The sequence below is a fragment of the Rhinolophus ferrumequinum genome, chromosome 9 (assembly GCF_004115265.2).
Source record: "Rhinolophus ferrumequinum isolate MPI-CBG mRhiFer1 chromosome 9, mRhiFer1_v1.p, whole genome shotgun sequence".
Classification (NCBI taxonomy): Eukaryota; Metazoa; Chordata; class Mammalia; order Chiroptera; family Rhinolophidae; genus Rhinolophus; species Rhinolophus ferrumequinum.
Window position 1 is genome coordinate 8,291,601 of NC_046292.1, and position 17,990 is coordinate 8,309,590.

At 56.2% G+C, this 17,990-nt stretch overlaps 1 protein-coding gene across 1 annotated transcript in view; it reads left to right on the plus strand.

Annotated features, from left to right (window-relative positions):
- The first annotated feature begins 1,455 nt into the window (after nucleotides 1-1,455).
- The window catches only part of TNFRSF1B (TNF receptor superfamily member 1B), a 34,507-nt gene continuing 17,972 nt past the window's right edge, over nucleotides 1,456-17,990 (plus strand). The window contains exon 1 of the mRNA XM_033115492.1: nucleotides 1,456-1,647. Within this exon, the coding sequence (XP_032971383.1) occupies nucleotides 1,570-1,647 (78 nt within the window). The 5' untranslated portion in view covers nucleotides 1,456-1,569. The remainder of the gene's footprint in view (nucleotides 1,648-17,990) is intronic.

Genomic DNA, 17,990 nt, shown 5'->3' on the forward strand with positions numbered 1-17,990 from the left:
GACCCACTGGATTTGAGGTGTGTAGGGGACATCCATGGCCAATCATTTACCCCTCCTTCTGCCGAGTGACACCTCACTCCGGGCTTTGGCTCTCTCATGGTTCAGGGAGTCCACAGAACTGCTCCCAGGTGAGACTTGTAAGGGCCAGAAGAAATCTCCATGCAAGTTTTAGAGGCTGCTGCTCTCTGAGGAGTTAACAGTTGTGAGCTGAGCTGCCTGCACCTTCCGTGAGGCCAATGTCTCACATACGTGTGGGAACCAGGTGATTTCCCAGCCTCCTGATCAGGAGGTGGGATTTTCCATCCCCTCGGAGTCACTTCCAGTTTCTCACTCAGCGCCTAGAAGCACCATCCTTGCTATCTCCATCACCGGGATTGGTGGCCCAGGGTAGGGGGCATCTGTACCTCCTGGGGGTAGCCTTGCAGTGAGGGAACAAGGGAGCAGAATCACCTCCTGCTACCCTGCCCACCCCACCCCTCAGAAATGCCCTGTGTGTTGGGGACAAAGGACTCCCAGGGCTGGGGGAATATGTTCTGGTCACACAGGGCTGGCCCTGGCATCAGAGTGAAGGGGGTGCAGATGGCAACTAGAGTGGGTGCTCAGTCGTGTTGTAAACTCTAGGGAAGCCAGCCCTCATGGCCCTTGGCCTGGGCCAGCCGCCCTCTGGGTCCCCACGACTTCCTAGAAAGCTTCTGTCCCAGCCTCTGTTTACTTGTCAGCCGCGTGGACAGGGGACTCAAGAAGGAAGGCAGGACAGGGTCTGGCTCATTGAGAAGGTCTTGAAGAATATTTAAGGACAGATGAACAAATAAATAATAGTAATGACAGCTAATACGTACTCGTATACAGAGCTTACTAAATTACATATATACTTCCTTTGTAAGTATACATACATATATAATATATACTATATTATGGGTATTATACAGTTTTTAATCTTTATAATAACTCTATGAGGTTGATGCAGAGATTCAGACCCAGGTGGTCTGGCTCTAGAGTCTACATGAGTGAATGATCTAGAACCACGGCGGTCTCCCCAGAGCTACCCTCAGCTTTGTGGCATGTTTTTCCAAATTAGTGCCACACCCCAACAGGAATGGGGAGCCTGCAAGGGTGGGAGGGGGTAGGTGGTCGCAGAGCAGATCAAGGGGCGCAGGCTCAGGGCAGCCACAAACCTGGTGGGAGCCTGTCCCCAGTGCAGGTCTCCTGCCCCCACACTGGGAGGGGGGGGTGTTAGAGGGAGGTTGAGAGGTCACCGAGGGCTGGGAATGGCTGATGCTGGAAGGTATCGACCCAGAGCAGGATTTGGAGAGTGGGGACAGAATGGGCCCTGTCGGGGTGAGTGGAGGTCCGGTTGCCAGGCAGCCGGTCGTTGGGGGGCGGGGCCGTGGGAGGAGGCAGGAGGAGGTGTGTCCTCTAGCCCCGCCCCTGCTCTGTCTTAAGCGAGCCGGCTTTCGCTTTCAGTCGGAGGCGCGGGAGCGCAGCGGTGCCGGAGGGACGGCGTGAAGGAGGAGTGCGGGCCCCGGCCGGCCGAACCCCGCCCGCGCTCGGCCGCCACCCCTCGTCCCCATGGCGCCCGCCGCCGTCTGGGCCGCGCTGGCCGTTGGACTACAGCTCTGGGCCGCGGGCCACGCCGTGCCCGCCCAGGTGGGTGCCTTGCGCGGTCCACGGGGAGCGCCGGCCCCTCACGCCCACCCGGACTGGCGCGCAAACCCCAACCCTGGGGGGCCCTGGCCCGGGCGCCGAGGAGCCACGCCCCCCCACTCCCCACACGGGATCAGAAACTCGCAGCGCGTCGCTGGAGATCCGCTGGGGACTCTGGTTGGGCACATATGCGCCGGGGGCCGGAACTCTGTCCCTCGGCCACGGCGTTTGGGGAGCCCAGCTCGACCCTGGATCCCAACCCGTTACCCCTGCGACTGCCACGACCGAGCCTTCCTTCCCGTGGGGTGAAGGAGGTGGTCTGTACTGGGGCACTGCCCCCACTGCCGACACCGGGCACCTTCTTCAGATGACTTCCTCCTCCTCTGGGCGATGGTTTTCCTCTTTCTTAGAAATACAACGGCGATGTGCTTGAAAGAACAGGGCCAGTTATACAGTAAGCGCTTGATACGGGCACAGTGGGCTGTCTGGCATGTCCTTTGCCCAGACCCCTTCCCCAGGAGTCGACTGGTATGTCCAGCAGCCATTTTAGGGCCTCTTCTCCGTGGGCTCCGGGGTAATGGGGAGGAGACAGTGTCCTCAGGTTCTCCTGGGCTTACCCCTCCAAGGGCCTGGGCCTGTGTCCTCTGGGGACAGAGGACGGGAGAGAAGCTTTCTGGGTGATTATCAAGGCAGACGTGATCTCTAAGGGGCTCCAGGAAAATGGAGAGAGCAGACCCCCCCCCCCAGAGCTGTTATTCAGTATTGACTGCACCCACCGTAATAGCAAGGTAGAGGAATTGCTTGTCCTCTGCCTCTTCTGGCTGTCACCATGGTCTGGTAAGATAGAAGGACCCCATTTTACAGAGGGGGAAAATTGAGGCTCAGAGAACTCCTCCTGCTTCACGGAAGAAGGCATGGGGGGCACTGTTCCATTCCCCCTGTGCCTGAGGAGGAGGAGTGCCTCCATCCCTTCCTCCTGATCCTACTCAGACGGACACATGGTCTGGACATCTCCACCAGGAAGGAAGGTGGGCGGTGGCATTGACTCACGTGGTTATGTGAGTGACTCACTGGCCAAGGCGAAAGACATCTTTAGAGTCCAATTCTGGAGAGCAGAGGCTGGCGGCTGTTGGGCCAGAATTGACTCACCCACAGTGGGTGCCAGGGTGGGTCCTGGGGGGCTGCCACAGAGGTTATCCTGGAAACAGGTGGTCCTGAGTAGTCTGAGAACTGAGCGTGGATGCCAATGGCTGTTGTCCCCAGCCTGACTAAAGTGCTTTGAGAGATGTCATCCTGCTCTGGTGGCATGCAAGCCCCTGGGGGAGGAGGCGCAGGGCTTCTCTGTGGCCCATGGGACACCAGGCCCGAGTCCTGGAGTTGTTTGAGGGGTTCCCCTTGCGTCTCTCACTTCCCTCCCTTATTGACCAGCTCCTGTGTCAGTCATCTCAGGTTCCCTCCTTCTGGGACCGTCTCCACAGCCTCCTAGGGGGTCTCCTGGCCTCTGCACCCTCTCTCCTGATCCTCCGTGGTGGCATCACACTGAGGAGACGCTCCTCAAGTTGGAGCATCTCTCTCGCTGCCTGCGAAACCTCTTGTGACCCAGGCAGAAACTCCCCCAGGTGTCCCAGGCCCGAGTGAGTGAGGTATCCGGGTTCTTGTTGCTACCCCTCTTCATCTGTACCCTACACCCTGTGAAACATGCGTACCCCACGTTGTCCCCTCTCCATGATAACACTCTTTGCTCCCATCCTTCAGGGCCTTTTGCAAATGCCACCCCCTTCAGGAAAGCCTTTCTTCATTCTTCCTGTTGCATTTAATCTTTTCTCCCTTAAACTCTCAGAGCCCTTGTCTGTCTCAAGGACAGACGTTCTGCTTTTTAATGTAGTTGTGTCTTATCCACCTCAACAGATGGAAAGTTCCTTGAGGGTAGGGACTGTGGGTCTTCTTCCTCATGATTGCCAGCATAATAGCTCCAGTTGTTTTGAAGACCTACTAAGTGCCAGGCACTGTAGTAGGACTTTATTACAAATCCTTACTAGAATCTTCCTTACAGCAACTCCTAAAAGGTGGATGGTGCTGTTCCCATTTAGAGATGTGGAAACTCAGGTTATGACATTTCCCAGGATTACAGAGCTGAGGTGTGGGGTGGGTGGGATGTGAATACAGGTCTGCCTGATTCCAAAGCTCTTTGCACTATACCCTCCCTGTGTCTGTATCCCTGCTCTGACCCCCAACTGGCTCCCTGGCACACAGTGGATGCTCAATAATGTTAGCTGTAACTAGATTGAGTTGCAGAAAGGACCCCATGTGACCTGAGCTGGCCGAAGGTACTGCAGAGTCATTGTGTCCTCAGGGCTCTTGCCTCCTTTGAAAGCTGTATTTGTTGGCTGGTGTGGAATGCATCATTCATTCATCTAGTCGTTCATTCATTCGATAAGTAAATGCCAGTAAAGTTGGCAGGATAGGTAAATGCTTGATGCCCTGTGATAGGGATGGAGGGGGCAGCAGTCTAGCTTTTCTTGTTGCTGGGGAGGGGACTGAGGGGTCCCTACCTGCTGGGTCTGACCTACGTATCCCTGAAAGTCTTGAGGCGGAGGGGCTGTTGTTTGCCTCCTCAATACCCAGGGGCCTGGGGCCAGCTCAAGTTAGGGGAGAGGTTGAGCGCTCCCAGGCTGCCCTGGGGACGTTGGCCATTGGAGTAGAGATGGGTGACCCAGGGTATCTGCTGTCTAGGGATGTCCCTTTGCCCCCTGCCTCATAGCCCAGATGGGGACCTGTGTGCTGACTGAGGAGGTGGCCCACTGGCTGGGCACTCCTTCAGAGGGCAGTGGCCCGCTGGCCGGGTACCATTCACCCATTCATTCCCCTAACGTTATGGACACCACCTCCACGCCCAGCCCCGTACTGGGCTCTAGGGACCCCAAGATGACCCTGACCTGGCTCCAGCCTTCTAGGAGCCACACTGTCAATGGTCACCGACCTGGGCTCGGCCTCTAACTGCCCTTGTCGCCTAGGCTAAGTTACTGAGCCTGTTTTCCTACCTGTGGGTGTGGCAGGCACTTCCTACCTTGCCTTCCTCTCAGAGCCAAGTGGGTATGAAAGGCGTTGGAGAGGCTAAGACTGAGAACTTGCCTGGCCTTCTTGTAGCACAGAATGGTCCTCACTGTCATCCTGGGGCCTGGCCCAGTGGCTCCTGAAGTGCTGTTCCTCCCAGGGCTGGGAGACATTTTATGGCCCTAACCATTCAATGCTTCCTGGAGGAATAGGGGGTGGAGAGGGGGGAGGAGAAGAGTTTGAAGCCAACCTGTGTGTGTGTGTGTGTGTGTGTGGCATTCAACTCTACACATCAACTTCGTTCTCAGTTTTATGCCATGCTGGCTGCTTTTCTGTTCCTCAGACGTGCGCCCCCTCCCCCATACCTGCCTCAGGGCCTTTGCACTTGCTTTCCCCTTGCCTTGAATGTTCCTCCTGCTGATGTCCCCCGATCTCATTCCCTCACTTCCCTCTGTTCAAATGAATTCTTCTCAGAGAGGCCTTCTCTGACCATCCTGCCTATAAAAGCTCCCACCAGCTGTCTCATTCCCTGACCTGTTGTTTTCCTATGGAACACTCATGACCTGCTATATATCTTTCACTTTTATTGTGTCTTCCCAGTGGCATGCACGCACAGTGAGGGCAGGGACTTGTTCACTGCTATAGACTCATAGCCTAGCATAGGGTGTGTCATTCTCAGCACTCTTGACACTGGGGCTGTGTAGCCGTTGTGGGGACTGCCTAGCACGTCATAAGATATTTAGCAGCATTCAGGGCCTCTACCCACTAGATAGATGCCAGTAGCAGCCGCCCCTTTAGCTGTGACAATTAAAAATATCTCCAGATATTGCTAAATGTCCTCTGGGGGGAAATTGCCCCTGGTTGAGAAGGACTGGCCTAGAACAGTGCCTGGCATATAGTAGGTGTGCAAAAAATATAAAGTGTCCGAAAATATTCATCAGACCTTTATAGTGCCCTTATTTTATGGATGAGTTAGAAGAGTTTGAAAACCTAGTGGTGACAGGGCTGGGTTCCAGACTGTCTCCCTCCCTCTGGGCTATGTCTCTGGGCTTGTCTCTCTGTTGTATTGGGTCTGCTGAGGCTAGGGGTGCTCTCCCCAAAGTGCTCACCCCCTCACATCCCAACCCTGGCTCGTGACTGGGCCACCCACTGGCAGTGATTCAGGGACCCAGTAGGCATGTGACTTGCCCGGAAGCAGGCAGGGAGGGAAGCTGAGGCTTAGGGGCAGGAAGAGGGGTGCCACTGGAGAAACAGGAACAAAGTGGAGACGCTGTGGCTCCCAATTCCAGACGTGCTGCCAGCCGCAGAGAAGCAGTATTGATGACTTAGGAGAAGAGCCCAGCCTCCGATTTAAACCTCAGCACAAATCTTTATTTTGCTATTTACGGGCTGGATGACCTTGGCAGTTCTTTCCATCTCTGGGAGCCTCTGTGTTCCCATCTGTAAAATGGGAATGATGCTCACCTCACTGGCTGGTTGTCAGGATTAAAAGTACTTTATAGGTGGTGCAGCCCACTGGCGGCTATTTATTTCAGCATTCCTGGCTTTACAGGGCCTGACCTAACTCTGGGTCCCAGGGCAATGCACGGGCTGAGACGCACTGGCTCTGAGCCACAGGGCCCTGAGGCGTGGGTGGCAGACCACCAGTTGCCCAGAGCTCCTGCCCAGCATCCCTGAGAACAGTTTTCTTCCTGCCTGGCCATGCTTCCTGCCCAGATGCCGCCTTGCTGGGCCTCTTAAACCCGACTGCCCAGTTTGCCCAACTGCCTAGCCTTAGGACCTGGGCATATGGCAAAGGCTGTGGGGTCAGCAATCATTACTGTGCCCCTCGCCACTACTTTCAGTGAGTGACAGGTGCTGTATGTCATTTGAGGGTGAGTGAGGGGTGCATTTGGCATAGTATGGAGGAGTCTCATGATGTCTGTGAAATGGGGCTGCAGGAGGTCTCAGTTTTCCCACCTGCAAGATGGGCACGGCTGATTCCAGGCTGTTTCTAAAATCTCTTCCATCTCGACCCTCTGTGATCCTGAAGGTGCTGTTTACTTGTCACCCTGAGGAGGGGAAGCCCCGTGGAGGCACTTCTGAGGTCATGCTGTCCATTCCCCAGCCTCCACAGGACTTCCAACACAGCAGGGCTCCAAGGGAGGGGCACCATCCTGGGTGTCAGGAGACCAGAGAGCCCGTCTGGGCACCGTCGCTGGCTTGCTGTGTGACCTTAAGCATCCCTGTCTATAAAACCCAAACAGCGCTGCTTCCATCGCTCTCCTAGAAGGTTGAGGAATTGTCAGCTTTGCATGTGCTTGACAAAGGCCACAGACTGGGGGTGAGGGAGTCTAAAAGTTTTCCCAGGAAGGAGAGCCCAGCACTCCCACCGTGGATATCTGTGCTTCCCAGCCTCTCTCCTTGCTGATCTCGATCCCACTTGCTTTGGCTGGAATGATTTGCTGGACTCAGGCTCCAGTGGCATCGAGAATTCCTGGCAGCTTGTATCCAAGACAAGATGCAGAGCTCTCAGGAGGAACAGAGCCATGGGTTTCCACCTCCCTGCCCCTTAGGACCTAGTGAGCACCTTTTTAAAATTCAGAAGCCAGACCCTCTGGGGCCCCAGGCTGTGGGAAAGTCTATGCTGTGGGTATCCACTGCGGGGCTTGCTGTCTGGAACCGATGGATTCAAGGAAGCCCTGAGTGGGGGGGCAGTTTCCTTGAAGAAGCCCTTTGTCACTGGCGATGGGCGCCCCATTCTGCGTCCTGTAGGCCTCCTTCACGGCTTTGGGCGTTTTTGTCCCCCTCTGCCCAGTTGTTGACTGCAGGGCTGGGACCCACAGTCATTTTCCACCACGGCACGTTGTGAGGTCACAGACGGCGGTGACATCACTGTGGTTTGTGGTGCATTCCTCGAGGAGGAAGTGTCTGTTTACCGAATGGGGTCTGGAAGAGTAGATTTCCTTCTGCCCCGAGTGACAGCAATGCCGGGGAGGGGGCAGCTGCTCAGGAGGCCCCGAGTCCAGCTCTGGTTTTGCGTCTGCCCGTTTTCCTGTTGACTGTGAAACAGCCCTACCTTTCTGAGCTTCCATGTCATCTTAGCAGAGGAGTGGGGATAGGCTCCCCTCCGGCATCACCTGTGCAGGTTTATAATCACTGGACTCGATCCTTCCTAGAATTAGAAGGCCCGCTAGCAGCGCCTTCACGCCAAGCCCGCTTCCCAGGCCGCAGGTGGGCCAGCTGCTCTCTGGCTTTTGGTAGCAGACGCAAGTGTGCACGTGTGGGAAAACTGGCAGTGTGGAATGACTTCGAGAGCCATGGGGCGAACCCCTTTCCAGAGTGCTGGGCCCTTGAGTCACCAGTAAACCGTCACTCTGTCCCTGGCTTTGGAGCCGGGATCTGGGTTGACCCAGCGGCTCTGACCAGAGACAGGGCAGAAATCCCCAGGGGGTTTTGTTTGTTTTGCTCTGCCATCCAGACAGTGGCCCACCGGTGTGTTTCAATCTGAGCTTGGCCTGCAGTGGGTATGGCTGATGTGGCCTCGGGTTCAAAGAATTGAGTGGGCCTGAGGGTGAGAGCAGAGCGGGAAGGAGTTTGGGGGCAGGCAGGCAGGATGTCTTCCTGGCTGTCCGTGGGAGGCCTTCTCAAATGCCTGTGAGGAGAGATGCCAGACTCTGTGAAGTGACCTAAGCCTAGAGCTGGGAGTCAGGGGTCCGAGGCCCAGTCCTGGCTCAGCTCCAGCTTGGGAGGGCTTGGCTACTTTCCTTCTCCTCTCGGAATCTCAGCTGCCCCAGCTGGAATCTGAGATCAGCAAAGTCCTCACCCACCCTCCTTTAGAGTCATGTGGCCTCCAATGTTATACTGGGGGAAGGGGTGAGGGGAGTTGGTGGCTTTGGGCAGGGGGTGGAGTGCAGCTCTGGCCTCCATATGGCCCTGGCTCACAATGCCCAGGTCTGGACTGGACGTGAGTCTCTAGGGAAAGGCTCCCAGTTAGTGGGACACCTCATGGCATGATCCCCTCCTTCCCTCCCCACCCCCCACACCCTATGGCTTCGCTCTCTTCCTGGCCTGGCGTCTTTTCTTGTCACCTTCCTGACTTTGCCCCCCTCCGGCCCTCTTCCCACAATGACCACACAGGGATCTTTCTAAAAGCTGAGCCTTGAGGGTGGCCAGGGTTGGGATGAGTACATACCAGGAAGAAGGCGTGGAGGCAGGAATAGCAGGGGATAATGGCTAGACCATCTTAGTTGGAGCAAAAGACTTGTTGGGGCAGTGATGGCACGTGAAGCTATAAGCTGTTTGGGGCCAATTTATGGAAGTAGAAATTCATAATATCAATTATATTAAAAAATTGTACCAACTCTAATTTTTGGAGTGCTTACTAAACACTATACCTGTGTTATCTCATGTAATCCTTGTAATAGCCCCACAAGGTATATACTGTTGTCAGTTCCATTCTACAGATGAAAAGACTGAGGCTCATTAACCTCATTTATTTGAAACAAAAAACAAAAACAAACTCCTTTGATACCCCTTGCCAGTAAGAGGGGAGTCTGGATTCAAAGTCAAGCATCTTTACTCCAGAGTCCATGCTTTCGGCTACCATACTCCCTCCTATCAGGAGTTGAAGTAATGGGAGCCACTGATAGTTTTTGAGCAAGGGAGTGACCAGAACAGAGAGTATGTTAGGAAGATCACTCTGACCTCAGTGGGAAAGACAGACTATTGCGATAGTTTAGTTCTGGGCTGAGGGAGTAGCAGCAGAACAGGCAGGAAAGATCGAAGGCTTCAGGGAGGAGGAGAAGGAGAAGGGCTTTGGACTGGACAGAAGACCTAGGGTGGGAACAGAGGTACTCAGGAGAAGAGCCGCTGTCCCTCTCCACCCAGTCCTGCAACAGGAGGCCCTTCTGGCCTCAGCCCTACCCCAGCCCGAGACAAGTGACCTTATTCTGGTCACTGTCAGCCTCACGTGTTCTTGGAGTTATCACGATCAGCCCCCGGATGAGCCTGGCCTCGGTCACCCTGGCCTCTGCTGGGTGGACATGAGACAGGGCAGGGCTAGCCTGTTCACCTCAGGTGTGAGATGTGATGTGCCTCCACGGGCAGGGGACCTGTCTGCCTCTGCTGTCAGAGCATCTTGGGACCCCCGAGCTCCTCTCTGAGCTTTGGTCTTCCTCAGGGGTAAGGTGAAATAAAAGCGTCCCTCTCTGTCACTTCCCACTGGGGCTGGGAGACGCTGGGAGAGTGCAGTGAACTGAGGGCTGCCACTGACATCCAGGGGTGCACAGTGGGTGCCAGGCAAGGGTCTAATGCACTGCACGCACCGAATGCCTTTACTCCTGAGCCCCTCATGGCGGGGTACCGTTACGCCCCCGTTTTGTGGGAGAGGCAGCTGAGACACAGAGGTTCTGCTATGTGTTCAGGATCTCCACTCACGAGAGACAGAACCGAGATTCCACCCCAGGCAGTCGGGCTCCAGAGCTCTGTGCTTAAACCACCACCCAGATGTAATGGTGGCTGTGGGGGGCTCTTACCTGAAAGCTGCCACCCGGTCTCCCCTCCCTGGGGATACCGCCCCCTCTCTTCTTAAGCCCATTTCCTGCCCAGTTCTCATGCTAGCCCCAACTCATTGCAGCTAATGGAAATTAAAACTTTTGCTTCTGTTTAACAATTCAGCATCTATTAACCGCCCCCTCCCCCCATGGGCCATGTCCTGAGCTGGGCGTAGAGCGATGAGTAATAAAAACCCTACGAGGAACTCTGCTCTTACTAACGGCCAGCGCTGTGCCGCCGCGCACTTCACATAAGTTGACTCAGTGAATCATTACAGCCCTATGTGGCGGGCACTGTTTTTGTCCTCATTTTATAGATGACAAAACTGAGGCTGGTGAATGGCACAACGGGGATTAAGACCTGGGTGTCTGGCTCCGAGCTCACACTAGCACATGCGGAGGAGGGCATGGTCCCTGCCCGAAGGGGGAGACACGGGAAAACAAATAATTCACCAGAAAATGGTCTGGGCTGTAGAGAGATATACTCGGCTTGTCGTGGCGCCCCCAGGAGGGCCCTCTGACCCCATCTGGCGGTTTGGAGGAGGTTTCCTTGAGATGGTGTTGGAGAGGACTTTTGAAAGAAGCTGAAGAGTTAACCCTGCGAAGGGGGCGGCGGGAGAGGGATGAGCAGGAGTAAGGGCTTGGAGGAGGGCGAGGGAGCCAGGTGCTGCTCTGGGTGAGAGGCAGTGAGGGGTGGTGGTGCAGGGTGAGGTGAAGACGGGCGGGAGGTGCTGTCAGGGCCGGGCACTGGGGACAGGGAGCTTCGGCCTGAAGGCAGCGGGGCCAATGGAAGCTTTTAAGCAGAGCCAGACTTGGATGTAGGAAGGTGGTTTCAGGTCCGTCTGGAAAGGCTGGGGACCAAGAGTGAGGAGGCCCCGCTGGCAAGAGATGCCAAGGGTTGTGGGGCTGCAGGAGCCAGGAGAAGACTGAGGAGGTGGGATCGACAGGCCGTGGTGGGGGCAGAAGGGAAGGGTGGGGGTGTTCTCTGCAGCTAGACTTAGGGTTCCTTGGCTTCTTTGTGTCCTGGCACTTAACACGAAGCCTTGCACTGAGAACCGGATAACAGCCTGGGCTTCCTGTCTGCCCCCAGCACACTTCTAAAGCAACATCACAGGGAGCAGGACTGGAGTGGGATGTGTCACCCCTGGGCCACCACCTGTGATGTGGTTGGTCCTTCCTGACGCACATGCTGATTCTCTCCCCGTGACGGCAGACGAGCCTCCACCATGTGGTCGTCACGGTGTTGGCCTGGCCTGATGTGGCTGCACCCCACGGTCCACCGGGCTCCCACAAACCCCCTAAGATGGATGCCGAAACAGCTCTGCTGTTTCTCACCACACCCCGGGGCCCCTGGGACCTGCTATGCAAATGCAGCGGTTTCTATATTGCTTGAAGACAGTTTCCACCTGTGTGGGGGTCCCCGGGTCCTCGGGCAGACACCTCTGCCCTTCCCCACAGCTGCGGTGTCTGCCCCTGGGACCCTGGAGACCCTTTAGCCTGGAAGAGTTACTGAACCCACCTGCACCTTGTTCACTGTGTGTTCTCGGAGAAGTCACCCCCTCCCCCCGTCTCTGGGCCCCCGTCTGTAAAATGATTACAGGGCATGAAATTGTCGGAGAACACAGAGGCAGGTGCACCTGTGACTGCCTCCTGTCTGCTGCTTTCTGGCAATGTGGCATCGGACGTAGTGTAGAATCTCCAGAACTGGGTCTGTGTCTCTAAAATGGAGTAATACTGACCTCGCTGGGTTTGCAGGGATAGAACAAGAGAATGCTTGTGAACGCGCCCAGCGCTGGGCACATAGTAGGCACTTCTCCTGGGTCTGGACAGTCTCTGTCGCTCTTTCCAGTTCTGGGAAAAGGCTACATTTGGGATGCGTGCTACTCCTCAAAGCCTGAAGCTTCTCCCTGTGGCCTCCTTCCAGCCTCACGCCCTTTCTGCCCTCAGCTGGCACTCTGTGGGATCCCTCCCCAGGGTGCTCCCAGGGAGGCTGGCTGTGAGTCCATCCCAAGAGTACTGGCATCTAAGGGGAGTCTCTGGAAAATGAAAAAGCCTTGAAGACCCTAGAATGCTGCGCTCATGGTGGCAGGCAAAGCAGAGGGCACCATAGTGCTTTCAGATGACCCGTCTTGGTGGCGGCCAACTCTTCCTCCTTTTCCAGGCCTTCCTCTCTTTGTCTTCCTCTCTCTCATTGTCTATTTATAAATCGGAGAAGGGTACCTTGGGTACATGCAGGGTCTTGTGCTGGGCAAGAAGTCAGCTGGTGCAGGGTTGCCCAATTCTCAAGAGAGAGCTGATGTGGACTCCAGACTCTGAGACCTGCGTGGCTTCCCTGGCTCTGCCCCTCACCTCGACTCCTCCCCCAGCCCCTGAGTCTAGGCTGCCTGCTGTGGTTTCTGATCCTCCAGGCTGAATGGAGGGGGGGGGGGCGGTCAGCAACAGGGGGGTGGGGGAGCTGCTAGCGGGAAGAGTCTTGCCTGACTCGCCAGGTAAGTCTAGTCTGGCTGTAGCTCTCTCTACACTGGCCTCTGAGGTTCACATTCTTTTAGGGCCTCACAGCCACATTGCTGTCCCTTATCCTGCACACTGTGTCCTCTGGCCACTTAATGGACCTCCAGCCCCTGGGTTTTGGCCACTCACCCAGACTCTTTATTTTGGGGTCCCGTCACTCCTCTAGGTGTTTCTCTGGAGTAAAGTCCCTCTGAGACAACCTGAGGCCCGTGTCTTAGGAAGCCCACATCTGGCCTGTGAGAACTCCGCCCCTTCTGCCCCAATGAAGCCCTCAGCCCCGTGTCACTGCCGCTGGCCTGCCATGGTCTCCTGACTTTAGGCTTCTCAAGGAATTGGCCTGGGGCCAGCCTATGGGTGACCCCATAACTCCAAGGGTCGCAGGTCGACTTCCCCATACTTGTCCCTGCCTTTGCAAGGCCCACGTGGGCCATCTGGCACCTCACTAGAACCGGGCAACCTGCTGCCTAGGATCTTGCCCTCGCCTCGCCGGTTCTCAGCTGAAACCCAGGCAGAAGGAGCCCAGTCCTAATGTTCTGTCTGACACAAGTCGACAGCTCAGGGCCTGTGCAGACCCTCAGAGCTCCTCCCACCCATGCGTCCCCTGGGCGTCTGGGAGAAGATGACAGACCCAAGAGCTCTTGCCTTCGCTCCTACAACAACCCCAGGAGGAGTCAAGGCAAGGCATTATGTCACCATTTCATGGTGACAATGCTGAGACTCAGAGAGAGTGATGTCCCCAAGTCCCCTATGACTAGCACGTGCACCCAGAGCCCCTAACCTAAGCCTAATGCACCTCCTATGAGGCCAGGTGTCTATGTACCTGGGAGGGCAGACAGCTCTGGCTCCTTTCCTCACAGAGGCCACCTGTTCAGGCTGCCCTCACCCTGGGAGAGGGGATGAGGGGAAGCCCCTCCCCACACCCACCTTCAGCATTGCCTCACACCCTAGCTCCCAGCTCATTCAGTTTTTCCACCTCTCATGTGAGTGGGCCGCCCACCCACCCAGTACTTCTGAGGTCTCGGGAGGGGCTGAGCTTTTTGACACACATCTTTAAGAAGCCAGAGCTGGAAAGGGCTTAGAGCATCCACCAGGCCCACATCGTCATTTTGCAGATGAGGAAACTGAGGCACAGAGAATCCAGTTACCACCCACAGTAGGGGCAGTGTCTGAGCGGGGGAGGGAGGACCTTTGGGGTAGACCTGAGGGGTTGAAATCCAATCTTCCTGGGGTGGGGGAGACACAGGTGTCAACTTGATGCCAGGGAAGAAACTGGGCCAGAGGTGGGGAAGCCTCTTTGAGGCTCAGTATTCTCATCTGTGACTGGGGAACAATAATCGTAGTACGTACCGATCTCCTGGTGCCGGGATGAGGACTCAGGGAGACAGTGATGTATGTAAATAATTGCACGATGGCTGGCTTGGAGCAAGCTTCTAGGCGAAGGTGCTGCCACTGCGTTTGTCTCCCAGCACCCTCACCCTCACCCACTCCGGCCCAGCTGCCCTGGCCTCCTGGCTGCGCATGGAGCATGCTGAGCACATTCTCCCTGTCACTCGCTGCTTTTCCTTTTTCCTGGGCTCCTACTGCCACCTCACATTCTCCTACCGTGTGTGTCTGTGTCTCCCCCACTAGACCTCAGCTTCCCGAGGCAAGGACTTGGCCGTGTTCAATGCGGTCTGCCCAGCGCCTAGAACAGCAGGTGTTCAGTATGTTTGTTGAATGAATAAATAAATGAATGAGTAAATGCGTGAACGTTTCCACCTTTGCCCCGGACGTTCTCCACCATTAAATGGGAGGTCGTCTGGGATGTCTAGGGTTCCTGCCAACCCCAGCTGTGGCGCTTCAGTCCCTCCCCCGCTTCCTCAGCTCACACGTGCCCGTCTAGCACTTGGCACAGGTGCTGACAAGCGGGGCCAACCCTCTCTGCTCATGGACGCCTTCCTTTGAGCCTTTGCTGCCCTCTGCCTGGTGCTGAGGAGCTGCCAGCCCGAGGATGGGCCCTGTCCGGAGCCCAGGGACACAGGCAGTTCTGGACAGAGCTGGGTCTTAGGTGCAGAACGTCCCTGCCTGCTGCAGGAGACTGGCTCGTTCTGAGGTTCCTGGCAGTCTCCTGGGAATCAGGTCAGAGCTGAGGTCAGAGGCTGTTGGCCTGTGGCCAAGACGGGTCCCCTGCATGTGTGCGTGCGTGTGTATACGTGTAAGAGAGAGCCTGAGAGACAGAGAGAACACGCGTGCGCCAGCACCCCAGTCTCTGTTTGCTGTGGAAGTGTATGAATGATGGCTGGTGGCATGGCAGTGACTCAGGGACAAAGGAGGAAGGCAGATCCCAGGAGCTGGCTCCTTTAGCTGTCCTGAAGAAGAGAAGGGACCAAAGATTTCTCCAGAGGGACCAGAGCAAGAGTCTCATCCCAGCTTGGCCTTCTCCTTCCTGGATGAACTCAGACAAGCGACGTAATCTCCCTGAGCTGTGAAAGGGGCACACACCCTCCTGCTTTCTAGGGCAGAAGTAGGATTCTATAAAGTGCGTGCAACCTTGCCTGGCACATAGTAGGCGCTTAGCAAATGTCCCATTAAAGCAAATGTCCTCCCTGAAGCGCCAAAGCTGAGAACCTGGAGGAGTGGTGAAGGTCATGTGGTGGGAGGGGCTTGGGGTCCTGGGTCTGTGTTGAGGGGAGAGGGAAGCCAGGAGAAGGGAGCCAGGTTAGGGGGCAGCAAAGCATGCAGCTCTTCTGGTGTAGCCTTGGACGTGTCCTGTCACCTCGCTGAGCATCTGTGAAATGTTGGTGAGGAGCCTCTCCCAGATGGAAGTCACGTGGTCGCTCCTGGGATGGAGTCGGTGCTCAGAGCAGATTAGGCACTCCTGAGCACAGGTGCCTCCTGTCCTAGGAGGACGGAGGCCAATGTCAAGGAGAAGAAATGGGGCTGCAGACCCTGACAGCTCTGAGGCCTGTGATGGGTGAGGGGCGGGCCCCAGTGGCCTTATGCGCAATCCTCCAACAGCCTGCCACCAACCCTGGAATGACCCAGAGCCTTTGGGAGATCAGGGAGTAGCTTTCTATCTCCATTTTCTCATCTGGGAAGTGGGCGCAATCAGACCTGCCTCACAAATTGGATGTTAGATGGTCCTTCCTCTTTCCCTCCTTCTCTCCTTCCTTCCTTTTATCTATCTATCTATCTATCTATCTATCTATCTATCTATCTATCTGTCTAGTCTCTGTCTAATCTACCTATCTGTCCACCCTCTACCTGTCTATCATCTATCTTCTCTAATCCCCCGCTCCCACTGGGTCACAGATTGTCCTGCCTTTAAATGGATGGTTAATGCTCATCAGTGATTTCCAAGTTTTTTCTTGGGGACCCTGTATTTTGAAAGCTTGGGTCTGCTAAACATGCTGAGTGAATCAACTACTGTCCTGTTTAGTTCCTCATTTTAAAATGTCAGTCATTGCTCCCCTGTGGGTGGGTGGGTGGTACATGGATCTGAGCCTCCCCAGCACCAGCCAAGAGAACTGGAAGCTTCCATTGCCCTATGTTTCCCAGAGGCTGCTTGCCACGTTCTGGGGACCTCCAGGGACCCCGGGCCTGTGTGGCCCCTGTGGTGACCTGAGGCCTGGATCCCAGGGCTGTGGTTTTGCCAGGCCTCTCTGCTCTGGGAAACCCTGCAGTGGAGGGAGTGACCTTTTGTTTCGCTCAGCTGAGGGGCTTTCTGTTCCTCATTGTTTAGCCATGACAGGGCTGTGGGTTTTTTCATTTTTTTTCTTTCTTTCTGAGGATAAACAGGCCTCGAGATTGCTCGACGGCTGACCACCATCACACAGAGTGGCAGGAGGAAGTGTAGGGAAGGGCACTGAGAGCGAGGTTGAAACAGAAAAAGACCCCGAGGGGAGGCCATGTGGAGGCCTCTGGGCAGTGGCCTGGGGGCCACGGGGCCCAGCCTCCTGCCTTGGTCTAGGAACCCTTGGCCTGTGGGTGGAGAGAAAGCCCAAACTTGGCTCAGGCAGGGCGCTTTCCCATCAGGCCCTTTGGGCCCTGACAAGAAATCCTCCCCCAGCTGGGCAGGCCTCCCTGTGCTGCACCCCAGGGGCTGTCCTGGGCGGGTGAGTGTTTGTCTCCCCAGCCCCGCCAGGAGCACCCTGGCCCCACGTGAGTGAGGGGCTCCCCTAGTTACTGCAGGGGGTACTCGTGGGGATGCAGGGTCCGGCCGTCCTGTGCAGTCGCTCCCTGCCCTCTGCCATGCATTCTGAGGGGGAGGCAGCATCAGAGCGGGGAGGCACAGCCCCTTCCTGGGAGAAGCCACACAGCAGCAGCCTGCAGGAAAGACCATTTTGGGGGGAGCAATGGGGGGGCAGTTAGGCCTCCATCACAGTGCGTGCAAGGGAGAAGGTACGAGATCTCTGGTTGCGGGGCTCCCCCCTTTGACCACTGGGTCTCCTCCATGCGCCCCCACCCCAGGTCCTCTTGCCTCCTTGTGGGTGCCAGGTAACCCTGTATGTTAAGTAGTAGAATCACCAGGGGAGGTTGCCTCTTTTCTTTTTTAATAATACAGCTTCCTGGGCCCACCCACCCAAGCTTGATATTAATAACAGGCCCCCCAGGTGGTTTAGTCACTGGCAGTGAGCCCCACCCCCTTCTGTGAGGAGCCCTGATAAGGTGCCTCACGACCTCTTTCATCCAGGTTCCTGGCAGCGTCTCCGGGACCAACTGGGGAGGGAGGCAGGCCTGGGATGAAGTGTGTGTGTGCGCGCGTGTGTGCGCGTGCAGCCAGGGGCACCGAGCTTACGGTCCAGACTGGAATGGGAGTTATTTCTTAGACTCTGTTGTGCAGAATGGTTCCCACTTCCTACGCCAGCCACCAGCATCTCTCTCACCCTCACTAGAGCTGACTTCCTGGGGTTTGGCCCCGGGCCTGGGCTGGGAGTGGGGGTAGGGAAAGGGCTTTAGGGGCCCGCCAGCCATGGTGGGTGCCCCCATGTTTGGGCTTCATGGCTCTGGTGCCAGGGTCGGTCCCCTTCCAGGAAAGCACATTATAATGAAGACTGCTGCTTCGATTAGTGCCACCTGAGCACCTACGACATGCCAGGCTCTGGGGCAATAGCAGCGGCACCCCAGCCCTCAGCCTCAGAGGGCGCCCATCTAGGGGGAGCACAGCTCTGTGTGTCAGGAGCCCTGAAGGAGGAAGGTCAGGATTTGGGGTACTCGTGATCAGTCAGGGTGGGGTATGGGCAGGGAAGCCCTCGGGGGAAGCTGCTG